This window comes from Sebastes umbrosus, chromosome 17 (assembly GCF_015220745.1).
Source record: "Sebastes umbrosus isolate fSebUmb1 chromosome 17, fSebUmb1.pri, whole genome shotgun sequence".
Taxonomy (NCBI): Eukaryota; Metazoa; Chordata; class Actinopteri; order Perciformes; family Sebastidae; genus Sebastes; species Sebastes umbrosus.
This window is the reverse complement of record NC_051285.1, coordinates 19,839,010-19,852,011: the sequence shown is the minus strand read 5'-3', so window position 1 is coordinate 19,852,011 and position 13,002 is coordinate 19,839,010. Positions and strand designations below refer to the sequence as shown.

The 13,002-nt window shown below is 39.5% G+C and overlaps 1 protein-coding gene across 10 annotated transcripts in view; it reads right to left on the bottom strand.

Moving 5' to 3' along the window:
* The window catches only part of npas2 (neuronal PAS domain protein 2), a 52,008-nt gene that overhangs the window by 17,635 nt on the left and 21,371 nt on the right, over positions 1-13,002 (bottom strand). For 7 of the 10 annotated variants that reach the window (XM_037749680.1, XM_037749682.1, XM_037749678.1 and 4 more), the window contains exons 2-7: positions 6,044-6,242; positions 4,275-4,331; positions 3,066-3,220; positions 2,812-2,903; positions 2,322-2,411; positions 796-916 (exon numbers count right to left, since the gene is read on the bottom strand). In XM_037749680.1, coding sequence (XP_037605608.1) covers positions 796-916; positions 2,322-2,411; positions 2,812-2,903; positions 3,066-3,220; positions 4,275-4,331; positions 6,044-6,099 — 571 coding nt within the window. In that variant the 5' untranslated portion in view covers positions 6,100-6,242. Of the gene's footprint in view, positions 1-795; positions 917-2,321; positions 2,412-2,811; positions 2,904-3,065; positions 3,221-4,267; positions 4,332-6,043; positions 6,243-13,002 lie in introns of those variants that run through there. The other 3 variants (XM_037749686.1, XM_037749688.1, XM_037749687.1) reach the window with 3 other exon arrangements.

Here is a 13,002-nt window from a genome sequence, read left to right as displayed (position 1 = left end):
TGATTATTCCGCAGAAGCTCAAAAAAAACAATTTTTTTAGTGGACAGGCCGGGATAGTTTGTGATCTACTTGAAGAGGCCTTTTATGTGAATTAAATAATTATTTTAAAAAATAATTTGAAAATCCACATCTTGTGTAACATGATTCAGCATAATTTTCACAGTAAGGCAGTCATTTTGCTTAAAAGCCAGACTATCCTTTTTGTGCAACACAAAAGCTGGATGTCTCTTTTGAAGTGTGCCAAAGAGACGATGATCGCTCCAGACTTGGCTCTGTGACAGTTTGCTATTTAGGCTTCTAAGTATAGGCCGAGACACACTAGCTCACCATCGCTCCTTCTCAGAAAAGCCCAATAGTAACACTGGATTAAGGTCAGTGTCTTGAGCCCCAGATACTACATTGCTTTGGATTACTGTGCTAACATAACAGTGATTTAAAGTCTTACCTATGATACTAAGCTGGCTCCTATTATTAGCGAAAGGGCTAATCATAGATCCACGCTAATTGGCAATCCAATAAAGTGTGGACCCCAGTTCAGTGACCTGCTCTAAATATAAACCGTTTTAAGTCTGAAAATAACTCGATAAGAATGATGTCAAGAGTCAGACAAGGGCCTTATCACACAGAACTTTGACCTGCAAATGAAAAATGACAACTGCCTATTATGTCCACAGTATTTCTCTCACATATAGAACTTTTGACCTCCCAATATGAGAGACAACCAGACACAATGCGGTGTTAGAAACAGACAGGAGCCAGACGTGTGCAGATAGGCCGCCCAGGTAGGATACTCACTGTCAAGGAAGTCAGCAGCAATGGGGTCAGTCATCAGCATGTGGGATGATAGCAGCTTATACACCTCCCCGTGTTCCCGCTCCGGGAGGAAATTCAAGATATTTTGGTCCACCATATCTGACTGGTGCAAAAGGATAGATGACCTTTAAGCATTTTAAAGTAGTTTCAGATGCACTCAAAGCCTATGGCAATTTGGAACCGGTACATACATTAATGGATGTAATTCATTTTCATTCATTACCATGAAAGAAGCTACTGGAATCTCTATGTGGTATCAAAACTATCTCTTGTAAATGTGATTCGGCAACAAAAATGAAACAAAAACATCAAGGCAAACCTAAAAAGTCAACTTCAAACATGTCCTGGATCAGATCAGGTGAATTGCCGATGTCACTTTATCAGTGCAAGTCAAATATAAGCTAATTAAAGGGTAACACCACCTAAATTAAATATTCCAATATGTTATTTCCATGGCCTAAGAAAGTACAATCAATATGTGTGAACATGAGCTGGTCTCTCTCAAAGCCAGAAAACAGAGAAGTCTTCGTGCCTTTAAATGAAACTCGTAAGCTTGTGTTGACAACATGGGAAATCGTGTACACAATATGCTTGGCGTTCAAGTGGTTAAGTCGTGATAACACCGCTGTTAAGAAACGGCAATATTAACGTTACTGTGAGAGGCTAACAATTTAGCAAGCTAGCAAGTGGGTAACTGGGTAGGCTGTTGGGAATATCAACATTTTCCTTAAATCTATTATAAAATTACGAAGAAAAACAATGTACAACTAAAATTACAATATATTAATTTATTATGCACTGAAAAATGGACTTCCATGGCCTCCAACATTTCTAACAATGTCAACAAACATGTCACAAGTCATGAACTCAAAGCTTTCAGAAACTTTCCACTTACGAGTTTGTGAATACTACAAGAGGGGTCGTTCATATGGACTCTTCTCGTGAACACGGTAAACACGACCCCATTTGAAGGCACCATAAGTCTCAAACTTCTGATGTCATAGGGTATAAAGTCTGGAGCTGCCATAGACAATGAACAGGAGACTGATTTTGTGGACCCACAGAATGTTTGTTTTCTTTTTATACCCCAATGAGTTTTATTCCATTGTAATGTTCTCTGTTGTGGAACAGAAAATGTTCCCATATACTCAGATCATTCCCCTGGGTGCTCTCAGTGTCATCTAGAACATCTCTCCCTATTCATTGTCTATGGAGCAGCTCCACACTTTATACCCTATGACATCACAATTTGAGTTTTATTACTCTAGTTTTGGGATTTGGGGGACAGGTGTTCATGCTTACTAATATTTTTGGACTGTCTTAGACCATGGGAATAACATGCAGAAATTTTGAAAATGGGCATAGTTCCCCTTTCATATCGTGTAATTGGCCTTTTTCTAATCGAGCAGCATTTATAAATTATAAATACTCAAATAAATACAAAAGGACAACAACAAAAACAATGCAGCGTTAGCAAGAGAATAACTTATTTCAGCTTTCTGACTTACCGGTAAATGGCCAATGAGTGAAGACACACTGTCAGATACGTATATGATGTTGCCGTCTGTAGTTAACGCGACCAAGAAACCATCTAGGGCCTGGAAGAAGAGGGAGAAATTGGGCACTTTGACAACAAGGTCATAAGGTGTGAAGGCGTAAATGAAAAATTGCACACTTACGTTATCACATATCATCTTCATCATCATCTGTGGTAGTTACACACATTATAAAATGGGTTTTTTTGTGCCCTATTTGCCTCAAAGTGCCTCCTCTACTCCTACCACACTTAGAGACACTGCTTTTAGATAACCACTTGAAAAAAGGTGTGAACTATGACAGTGAACAGTGAAGATATAACTCAGCTGAGAATTTAATTCTCATCATGTCATTTTGCCTAGCTCTCCATGGGCGTTTTAGGGAGAGTGTTTCCTTTTTTCTTTATTAACAATATTAATCAATGTCAGAGCTGTTCCACAAACACATCCTCCTGAGCTTTACCTCCAGCATCAGCTGAGTGAATTCCTCATTACTGAGGAACGAAGGCTTCCAGTCCTGTCTCACATCGCAAGTTTCGTTCTGTGCAGTGATGTCTGAAAAAGACAAGGACGAAGTGTAATCAACTTCTGCCTGAGAAGAATTGTATTAGGTTATAACATAAATAAAAGGGAGAAATGAATAAAGGTGGGTCTAAAAGGTAGAAACAATACTAATCTGTCAACATTTCTCACACTAAGAATACATGCTGTTCCTACCTTTCTGTTTCTGCAGATGGTCAATGGTTCTCTGCAGTATGGTGGACTTGTCCATCTTGCGCGGATGGCCTTGACCCTGCAGCATGGTGCATAGCTCCTTGATGAGCACATTGAATTGGTCTCTTCTTTTCTTTTCCGATTTGTTACGAGATGCCCTGCAGAGGTCAACACAAGAGGACAATTATAAATCTTTGGAAACACACCTGTTTACACAGTTTCTTCATCCTGTTCAGACTGTACATCACTTGTCCAAACAAAGCTTGCGAAGACTGCAGGGACACACTTAGTTGCAGACAGATAGAAGAATAACAACAGAGCTGTTTTCAGAAAACATGCTGACAAACCCACTGTATGTTACCTGCTACACACCCAACAGCAGACAGACAAAGTTAGCAAGCTAAGGAAGGAGACTAAAAGAACATGACTCCAAATGAATGCTAATGTTGCACCACGTCTGTTAGATGTGTACGTAAGCAACTCTTTGCTATCACGTTAGCCACACAGCAACTTAAAGCTGTGCGTCTGTCAGCTTGTTTTGGATTTTCCTCTGTGCCCAAAAGTGATTAATGCAGCTTTAATGAGAGGAAGGATTAAGTTTGTGATTTGAGATGGCTCTTTTAATATCGACTAATCTGGAATTATAGAAAGCCGAAATATTTCAAAACATTCCCATCTACCATTTTAGTGGATTCAAGGTTTATGCAATTAAATTACATATTCCATCAAAGGGGGTCAGAGAAGGTATTTTGGGGGAACTGGGACCAATTTAATTTTTTGAAATTAGGCATAATTTCCCCAACATCATACAAAGGATGACATTTTTGAATATTCTTAATATATGAAAAAAAAACTTTTCCATAGTCAGAAACCAGATAAGAATTACACCTGGTGCTCTTCATTATATGAGACAGCTGAAAGGAAGCAGGAGCAAGAGGTGACAAAAGTAATCATCACTTCTAAATGCATTTTTTTTTTATCTAAAGTTATGCTCCGATAGACATTAATCATAATGGGACTTCAAGGTTCTTTTGATAACTACTACCAAATATGCATGTTTTCCATCCCCATTACTGATGGAGCAGAGAGAGAAACTACAGTTTAATTTAGTAAGGTTTAGTACACAGGAATATAACGTACTGTATGTTCAGTCAGATACAAGTCCAAACAGACAGACATACAAACATAAATATAAACAAAAAGACTGAATACTTTTTTGCCCTGTCTTTCTCGTCGTCATCCATTAAATCGTCCACGCAGCTGTTGGTGCTGGAAAACAAAAGGGGTACAAGGTAAATGTAGTTTCTTTGATGATTGAACAGTGTTGTCAGATAATAGCATGGCATACTTAAATTGTGTCATGATACATTGTTGACCCTTCACCAGCATGCACAATACCAGGACCGTGAAACTGAAGCAGCTAAATGGAATTAAGCCATCATTCATTTTGTCCTTTACACCTGTGCTTTTATTGCTGTCACATGTCAAAACGTCTTCTGGGAGTCAGACAAATTCAGGAGGTTAAGAGAGACAAACTGTGAACCCACATCTATGTGCCATGCCATTCTGTTGGAATAACCCGGTAACCCAGTTCAAGTGCCTTGTTTTTCTCCCGTATTTAACAGGTCACTGTGGCATGTAAACGTCCTGCTCTATTTTTGGTTTTAGCTCTCTGTGCTGTCTCAGTTTCACACAGTTTGATAATAACAAGAAATATGGCAGCAAGTTGAACATGGGGAATCATATTTTATGTATCTGTCAAAGAGCAGAGGGAGGGCTTAACCAGCAGCCAGCCTTATCACGTTTACACATCCCTGCTCGGAGATGTTTACTATCTGAGGCCAGAACGGCACGTGTGGACTTCAATATACTTTAACAGGTTCATCAATGAACAATAATCATAAATTCATAAAACATTGAGGTACAGTATATGTAAACAGCCTCATCCAAATAAGACTTTAACCTGATTACGGCCAGTAGCAAGTTGCCACAGATAAGCAATTTCAAGGAGTGCCACCAGACTTCTGCTACCCGAACCTGACACCTTTGTCGGGTTTCGTTGGTTCGAGTCAGGTTCAGAGCGTTTTGGTTGTGTAAAGCTTCAGGCTCGGTTTGAGGTTGATTATTTTCTAATTTAATCTATAAATTAATTTCTGTCTTTCTCTTTCTACTGTAACTGTGCCAATCCTTGTCATGTGTTGCAAGTAGACAAGAAGAAGAGTGAAAGAGAAAGATTGCAGTATTAGCCTGGCATGCTTATGGTCAGGTTCAAGTTTTAGGACTGCGTAGAACTCTGTACATATTTTATTTATTCGTTGCAATAAAATGCCTGTTTTTTAATTTATTAATTGCAATAAGACAATACTTAGTATTTACAACCTCGTAAGTGGAAAGTTTCTGAAAGCTAAGAGTTCAAGTTCATTTTCGGTACATAATAAGTGAATATATTGTAATTTTAGTTGTGTATTGTAATTCTTTGTAATTTTATAATAGGTCTGAGGAAAATGTTGATATTCCCAACGGCCTCGTCTTTTTCCTCTGTCGTTATGCCTTTGCATTTCCTGCATTATGTTACTTTCATTTGCAGGCACCATAACCATGTACCCATTAATGCTTACACTAGATAAAGGAAACTGTTTAAAATTTGAATCCCAAAGCCAAATCATTCCATGTTGAATACTTCACTACCTATGTCATGTCATAACTGGACTCATCCAGGACAATGAGATGCCTGTTAAAGCAGAGTAAACACTGTCCACTCTCCAATGCATGTTTGATGACATTTACATGCAGAGGACATATCCCAGCTCAGGTGTCTTTCACCCTTTATATGTGCAAATGCAACATCTTTATTAGGAGTAATTCAAATATTGAAGAAATATTTGCACAATATAGAATATGTACATATAAAGTGAACTAGTTTCTAAATGGAGCAAAAATACAATGACATCAAAGTGAAGTGAACTAGTTTTAATACTCACTCCCAGTCGGTGCGGGTGGATGGACAGGGGCCCCCGAAGTCAGAAAGGTTGTCCATACTCACTCCTTTTCCCAACCAGGCCCTTTCTGAAGTCTTATAAGTCCCATCCGCGCTGACCTCGTCTGAACACTCTTTTGGAAAAACCTACCGCGGACCAGCTGCCCACCACCTCCTCGAGTCCACCAAAGAAACACCAAATCCTGTGAAAACAGACAGAACTGATTACAGCATCCTGTAGGGGCCGTTTTGTTGAGGATGAAAGCTGTGTTGCGTGAACTCGAAACGTTTTCTTTGGAATGTGTTAATGAAAATACAGGAAGATCCTCTATTCATCTGTAAAAAAAAAAACTATATTTACTATAAGGACTTAATGTTTTTTGTTGGATAACCATTAATAATACAATGTAAAGTGTATTAGCAATGTTCAGCTACTACCTGGGTACAATACTTCATCACTGAAGAAGTGTTTTTGCACAGGAGGAGCTCCCCTGACCTAGAAAACACGTCTGAGGCAGAAGCCTCTTTTGATAACCCAGCATAAAAAAAGAGAGTGTAGAACAGCCACCTCCTTCACATCTTCTGTACAAAGCAAGCTTAAACAACATGGAGCAGACACCTCTATTATAAACCAAACTAAGAACTAACACACTGGCAAGCTGCAATGAAACAACATACAACTGTATTCAATTACAGATATTAATACATCGTCTGCATATAGTCTATGTGGTTAACAGAACATACAGTACATCATCTCAGTCACCAAATGTCAACTGTCTGAAATAGTCACAGTACCAAAGAGTAATTGTTTTACTCCCAGCCACTGTTAAAGGTAGTGTTTCCAGTAGGAAAACTAAACACACTACTTTCCTTTAGCCTTGATTAAATTAGCTCATGGTTTTGTGGTCTGGAAATTTTTATATTTATATATCAATTATATCCAGGTTATTATTACAGTGGGTGGGTAATGTGAATTCAAGCAGTCATCAGTGTTTTTGTCTTTGTGGGTTTCATTTGTCTGAGTGATGTCTGAGTGATGTACACAAGAAGCCTCAGGGGAAACTACTATTATTGCATTTTCCATCATTTCAAATCAAAATGAGACCCATTGTCAGGGGAGGAATACTAAGTTTATAGTAATGCAATGTGGTGCAACCCTGAATAATTACTCAAAAAACATTATGTCTGTCTAAAAAAAAAACCTGCATCCTGCACTTTCCTTCAAACTAGCCTGAGCTGAGAGAGTCTTATGCCTTTTCATAATGGAAAAGGAGTACATTATAATACTGACATGGAGGTATTTAATTTCAGGTTGGGATGTCACAATACCAGAAATTTAGTAGTCGATACCAATACCAGTGAAATTCCACGACTACTACGACTAATACTGTTTTTTTGCAAATGTATTATTAATCCCTGATGATTGGCCTCGAGTTTCTTGCCAAAAACATTTACAGGATTGCATTTTAACACATCGTAACATTTAATTTACCTATGCCCAATACTAATACTACTGAATAGCATTTGAACGCTTCATAATGTAACTCAATGAAACCTCCGTACGTTAGCTGTTAGCTCCGTTATTTAGCCAAACAGGACTGTGCTGCCCAGCGGGTGCTAACAGTTAACATTAACTAGCTCTCCTCCTGCCGATTGCAAAATGGATTTATTGTTCACAATGTAGCATCATCAGGGAAATGTTCTATCGTCCACGGGACACTGTTAGTCCCTCGAGCCCTGATCCACGGTACCGTAGAATCATTTTCAACTTGGTACCGAAGTATCAGTTCTCCTGACATCCCTAATTTCAGGCTTATTTTAAATTTTAGGTTTCAATATTCTTCTCTACTCCCAGAGCATGTATGAACATACAACTGTATGCAGCACATGCAAACATGGGAATGTGAGCAAGAATGGTTGTCAGGTTCTCTGTGTCAGCTCTGTGATTGATTGCCAACATTGGTGTACCCTGCCTCTCACGCAATGTCAGCTGGGATTGGCTCCAGTCCTCCCCACAACCCTCTAAAGGATAAACAGGTAGAGCTAATGGATGAAAGGATGCGCAGACTTATTGGAGAAAACAAAGAAAGATTTCATGTGACAAAGCAGGGCATTGCAGCTCAAGACATTTCTCAAGTGGTGCAACATATGAGAACAGGACGAAGCAAGCCAGTGATTTTAGAAACTCATTGGTCCGTTTGCTACTAGGATATTGATTAACATCAGCATATGGCACACGTGATTTTCTTCTTTCCCATGTAACTATTGATAACGTCTATGGACCAATGTCAGTCAATAAATATTGTATTCTAAAGAATTAACAAAAAATATACATGTTTGTCACTAGATAGAGCTTAATGGCAAATCTCACATTTTGTATGTAGGATTTGAAATCTGTGAAGAATGCATCTCAAAAATTATGCAATCTATGTCAGTTGATATGCCAAAAGTGACCACTATTAAGCTAAAAGCATGTAATTTATGCTTTGACCCAAAGCTAAATCATGTAATATGCTGCTTTATGCTTGAATGCTATGCTATGCTTTTTGTTATGCTCATATGTTCTTTTACTTTTGATTCAACAGATAGTATCATCACTGTTCTGATTTGCTCCCCCTTTCCATATCACAAACTCTCTCCTCTCCATGCTTCATGTAACGGCTTCACAGTAAAAATCCTTCCAGGGTCCAAAATCCTGTTCAGCAGGCGTATTTAAGTTCACTTTAACTGTGAAGCAGCAAGCGTTGATTTCTTCAATAGATTATGTTCATATACAGCTAATTTGCAAAAGTGATTTACCTTTTGAGTGACAGCATTTAGTCCCAACGCAGAGAGTGGCGTGGGTGGGTATACAAAGTGCTTGACTTAAAACACAGAAGGCCCAGTTTCACATCCCGTCTCCTACTTCAAGTCAGCAATCTTGAACCATGGATATGTCCCCAATCTTTACTCTAGTTACCGAAACCTATTGTTGAGGGGTGGGGGGGTCACTTCTATGATGCATACTCCCCAACTTCGGGCTTAGCTAGTTCAAAGACGGTAGGGATGACTGCACAATTGCACAAACCAATTCATTTGAAACGCACCTTTCCATTAGTCTCTTAATTAATGTAAACAAACCAGCATCTCCTCCTCCCCTCCCCTGCCCACACAAACCCATCAGAAAAGAAAGCAGGAAACGCAGCGGGGAGAAACTTTGCACTCAAGGATGTTGAGCTGCCGACGACTGAAATTCTAAATTGTTACAGATGATTCATGCTATTATTTAATTGGGTCATTAAGATTTTAATGTTTCCCAAATTGATCGTGACGTTCGTTTCATGATCAGCAAGAAGGAGCGTTTGCTATCGCTGAGGGAAACACTAATGCTTAATCAGAGACATAACTTCTGCATTTACTGCAGTGCTGTCTGCCAAACTACTGTTTAGACAGATTACAGTGTTACAGCTCGAGACTGAAGCACTAATAAAGTTCCTGAAATGTTGATACAGTAACAAAATGTAAAACTTTTTGTCTGAGGTGCATGCTGACTAAATGAGAAAAGCCAAATTTTCCATACAAACAATTCAATTTAACCTACTGTGAAAAATGTCTATTTGGAAAATTAACTAAAAAATATCAAGAATCACTTTATGCAGCTTTAACTTATACATCTTCAATCTGCAAAGCTGTGTAAAAAGAAACTTCACATATCAGCCTGCATTCTTTTAATGTATTGAGGTTAAACCGCACCTTGCAAGGTTAACAGCTAAGAAACAGCCTTTAACCAGCAACCTGAACTCATGACACAAGTCAGTACACTCACTGAAGTTCAAGTTCATGACCAAACTCTGCAAGTAAACAGGCTGTAAAAAGGGATGGAGACTATTACTCTGACAATAAATTACTTTGTTATTGCGCGCAACCTTCGAAAGAGGAAACGCAATGCAAGGAACAACGGTGTTTTTCTTGAGAGAGTGTAGGTTTCATTTTAAAGTTTAATGGAGGAAAAAGCCCCTGCTGCCACAGCTGAACCTCACACCTCACCCTATAGCTTGTTGTGGGATATAATGTTGTCCCTTTGTATATTTTATTTAACTGTACTAGGTTTCCAGAGGCAAACAGTACAAGCGTAGTGCAGATTTTAACAGTTACTATTACTACCTGTTGTTTCAATGCTGTGCCATCTCCAGACAGCTGCCGAAGATAAAATCCTCCACTCTGAAAAAGGACGTGAAAAACCCTTGTTCCCTCTTCTTCACTTTTACTTCTTTCCCGTTACATGTGCATTCTGGTGCTGGTCTTTTGAACATAATAGTTTGTCATCTTGTAATGAAGATTAAATCATGTCATGCTGTCTGTCAGATCCTCATTTAGGGATTATCAACACTTTTGTGTTGCAGTTAGGTAATGACGGATTATACCTCTCGAGCACACATGGTTGTTTTTGATGCCATCGTAACGATTTAAGATAATAATGGCTTGTATAAGACCTGGGCACAGATCTTGACAGCAGATATTTCCCCAGAGCTGTCAAAGACAAAATACCTGTTTGACATCAGTCATTGGGGTGTGGCGGGCAAGCCTGTCAGCTTCAGCGCGTAAGGATTGCAAGCTGCAAAATTATATGAGCATTATATTCAGATCTGACTCACAGAATCGTCACACATTGTCTGCCTTTCAGTGGTTTGAAAATCATGAAGGCAGATAAGAACAAAAGCCAGACTTTTACCTCATAATGCTTAGAACTGTTTTAGCATTGATGACGTTTGCAGTTTATCTTTAATCTAATGTAAGCCCAAAGAAAACCTACTTTGTTCATGGACAAGCATTGTGTAATTATATTGGGCGCTGTTGCAAATCAAGCAGGACTGGTTTATGGCAATACTGGACTTTTGCGTCAATGAGATGAAGCAACTTGATTTGTCTGGTGTTTAATCTTCTGGATCAACCAAAAACAGGCCTTCTCAGTTTCTTCATTGATTTTCCAGAAACCTTATCATAATATATATCAATATAAATGGACATGGTGAATGGATTTGCATTTTTATAGCGCCTTTCTAGTGTTCCGACCACTCAAAGCGCTTAACACTACATGTCAGCATTCACCCATTCACACACACGTTCATACAGTGTGTTCATACATGGCACAGGCTGGCATACAAGGTGACAAACTGATCATCAGGATCTAATCTAAAGGTCCTGACACACCAAGCCGACGGTCGGCCGTCGGACAGTTTGGGGCCGTCGGTGAGCGTCTGTCAGCCTAGTTCTTGCGGTGCGTCCCACACCGTCGGCCCTAGTCTGCCCATGTCGAAGGTTTTTCGTCCGAAAGAAATCACTCTGATTGGCTGTTCAGCTTAAACGAATCAGTGCATAACAAGAGAAAAGGAAGGGAGGAAAGAAAGCCAACGAGTAAAGTCAAGAGGAAAAACACAGAAGGCTCTTCTCATTTTTCATCTTCATCTCATCTGATCATTCCAATACACAGATATTTTAACGACATGGTCATCTGGAATGAAGCTAAGTGGTGAGTGAGAGTGGTGTGAAAACGGTCGGCAAACGCTGCTTTGTTTCACGTACGTATAATAACAACGGTTTGTATATCCACGGTCTTCTGGTTTCCCTCTTTAAAATAACGAATACAGACTACCGCTGGCTGCTGATGTGGAGAGTTATTTCCTCTCACCCAGGTGCAGAACGTCCGTGCTAACTGGCCATCAGCTGTAGTCTTTGTGGTGTTTTCAAATGCAACTTGTCGAGGCAACGTGAGGCAACGCAACAGGGGGCCCTTATCGCTCAGCCGCTAGTTCTTTGATGTCGGCTTGGTGTGTCTGGGCCTTTACACACTCACATGCCGATGGCACAGCCTTCGGGAGCAATTTGGTGTCTTACCCAAAGACATGCGGACTGGAGGAGCGGGGATCGAACCGCCGATCTTCCAATTAGTGGACGACCCGCTCTACCTCCTGAGCCACAGCTGCCCAAACCGTATTGATCTCATCCCCTCTAGTTTTTAATCATCAAAGCAGTATAGGTGACTCATATAACTGATATATTATCACTAAAAAAAGTAGAAAAACACAGCTAATATCACCAGCTCAGACACTGGCAGCAGTTTCCAATTTCTTAGTATGTTTCAAAACAGAAACGTTAAATGCCACACAAGCCATGTCTGATTATCAAAACCATAAAAATGTACAACACCCCTTTAGACGATGAGAAAAACCTGTACTGCTTTCAGAAAAAGGCAAACTGGGTAGGTAAATAACGGCTCAATTAATGGTTCGTAAGTTATTCAGCAAATCAATATTCACCGTTATGACACACAAGTGCAAAATATCCAACACAAATCAAGTGCTAGACCAAACATGAGCCAAGATCTGGACAATAAAGTCCCCAGACTGAGAGCTCACAATAAAATAAATGTTCATCACCATAATACTTGTTGACTGTGTTTGACTGTTTTATTAGAAAGTGATAGCGAAAACTCTACTCCCTGGAATAGCACCATAAATCCACCAATTAGTTGCTGCTGACAATTAATGTTATCAAGAGAGGACTTCTTCACAGCATGCTAATATTTCATCTGCTCACACACACACATACACAACTAAATGAATCAGGTAATAGACTGTTAGAGAGAAAGGACTACCTGCAAGCTTTCTGAGAGCAGAAAACATTCTTCATACTGTGGAGCTCACGGTGTTTTTTGCTGCTCTTGTGTTGATAGATTAATTTCGGATTACTTGCTAATCCAGAGGGTAGTGACTGCTACTGTCTGCCTGTGTAAAAGTTTACACTGCCAGACCACCTCCACCTGCATCTGGTTTTGAGCTGACAGCTCAAGCTGTGAGGTAAACATTAACCGGGCCTGGACAAGCTTACTTTCAGTCAGACTGGAAATGTTTAGTTTGACATGAGGTCTGCTTTATCTTACATTGCATATAATATGAAATCATATTTTAATCCAAAATTAACTCA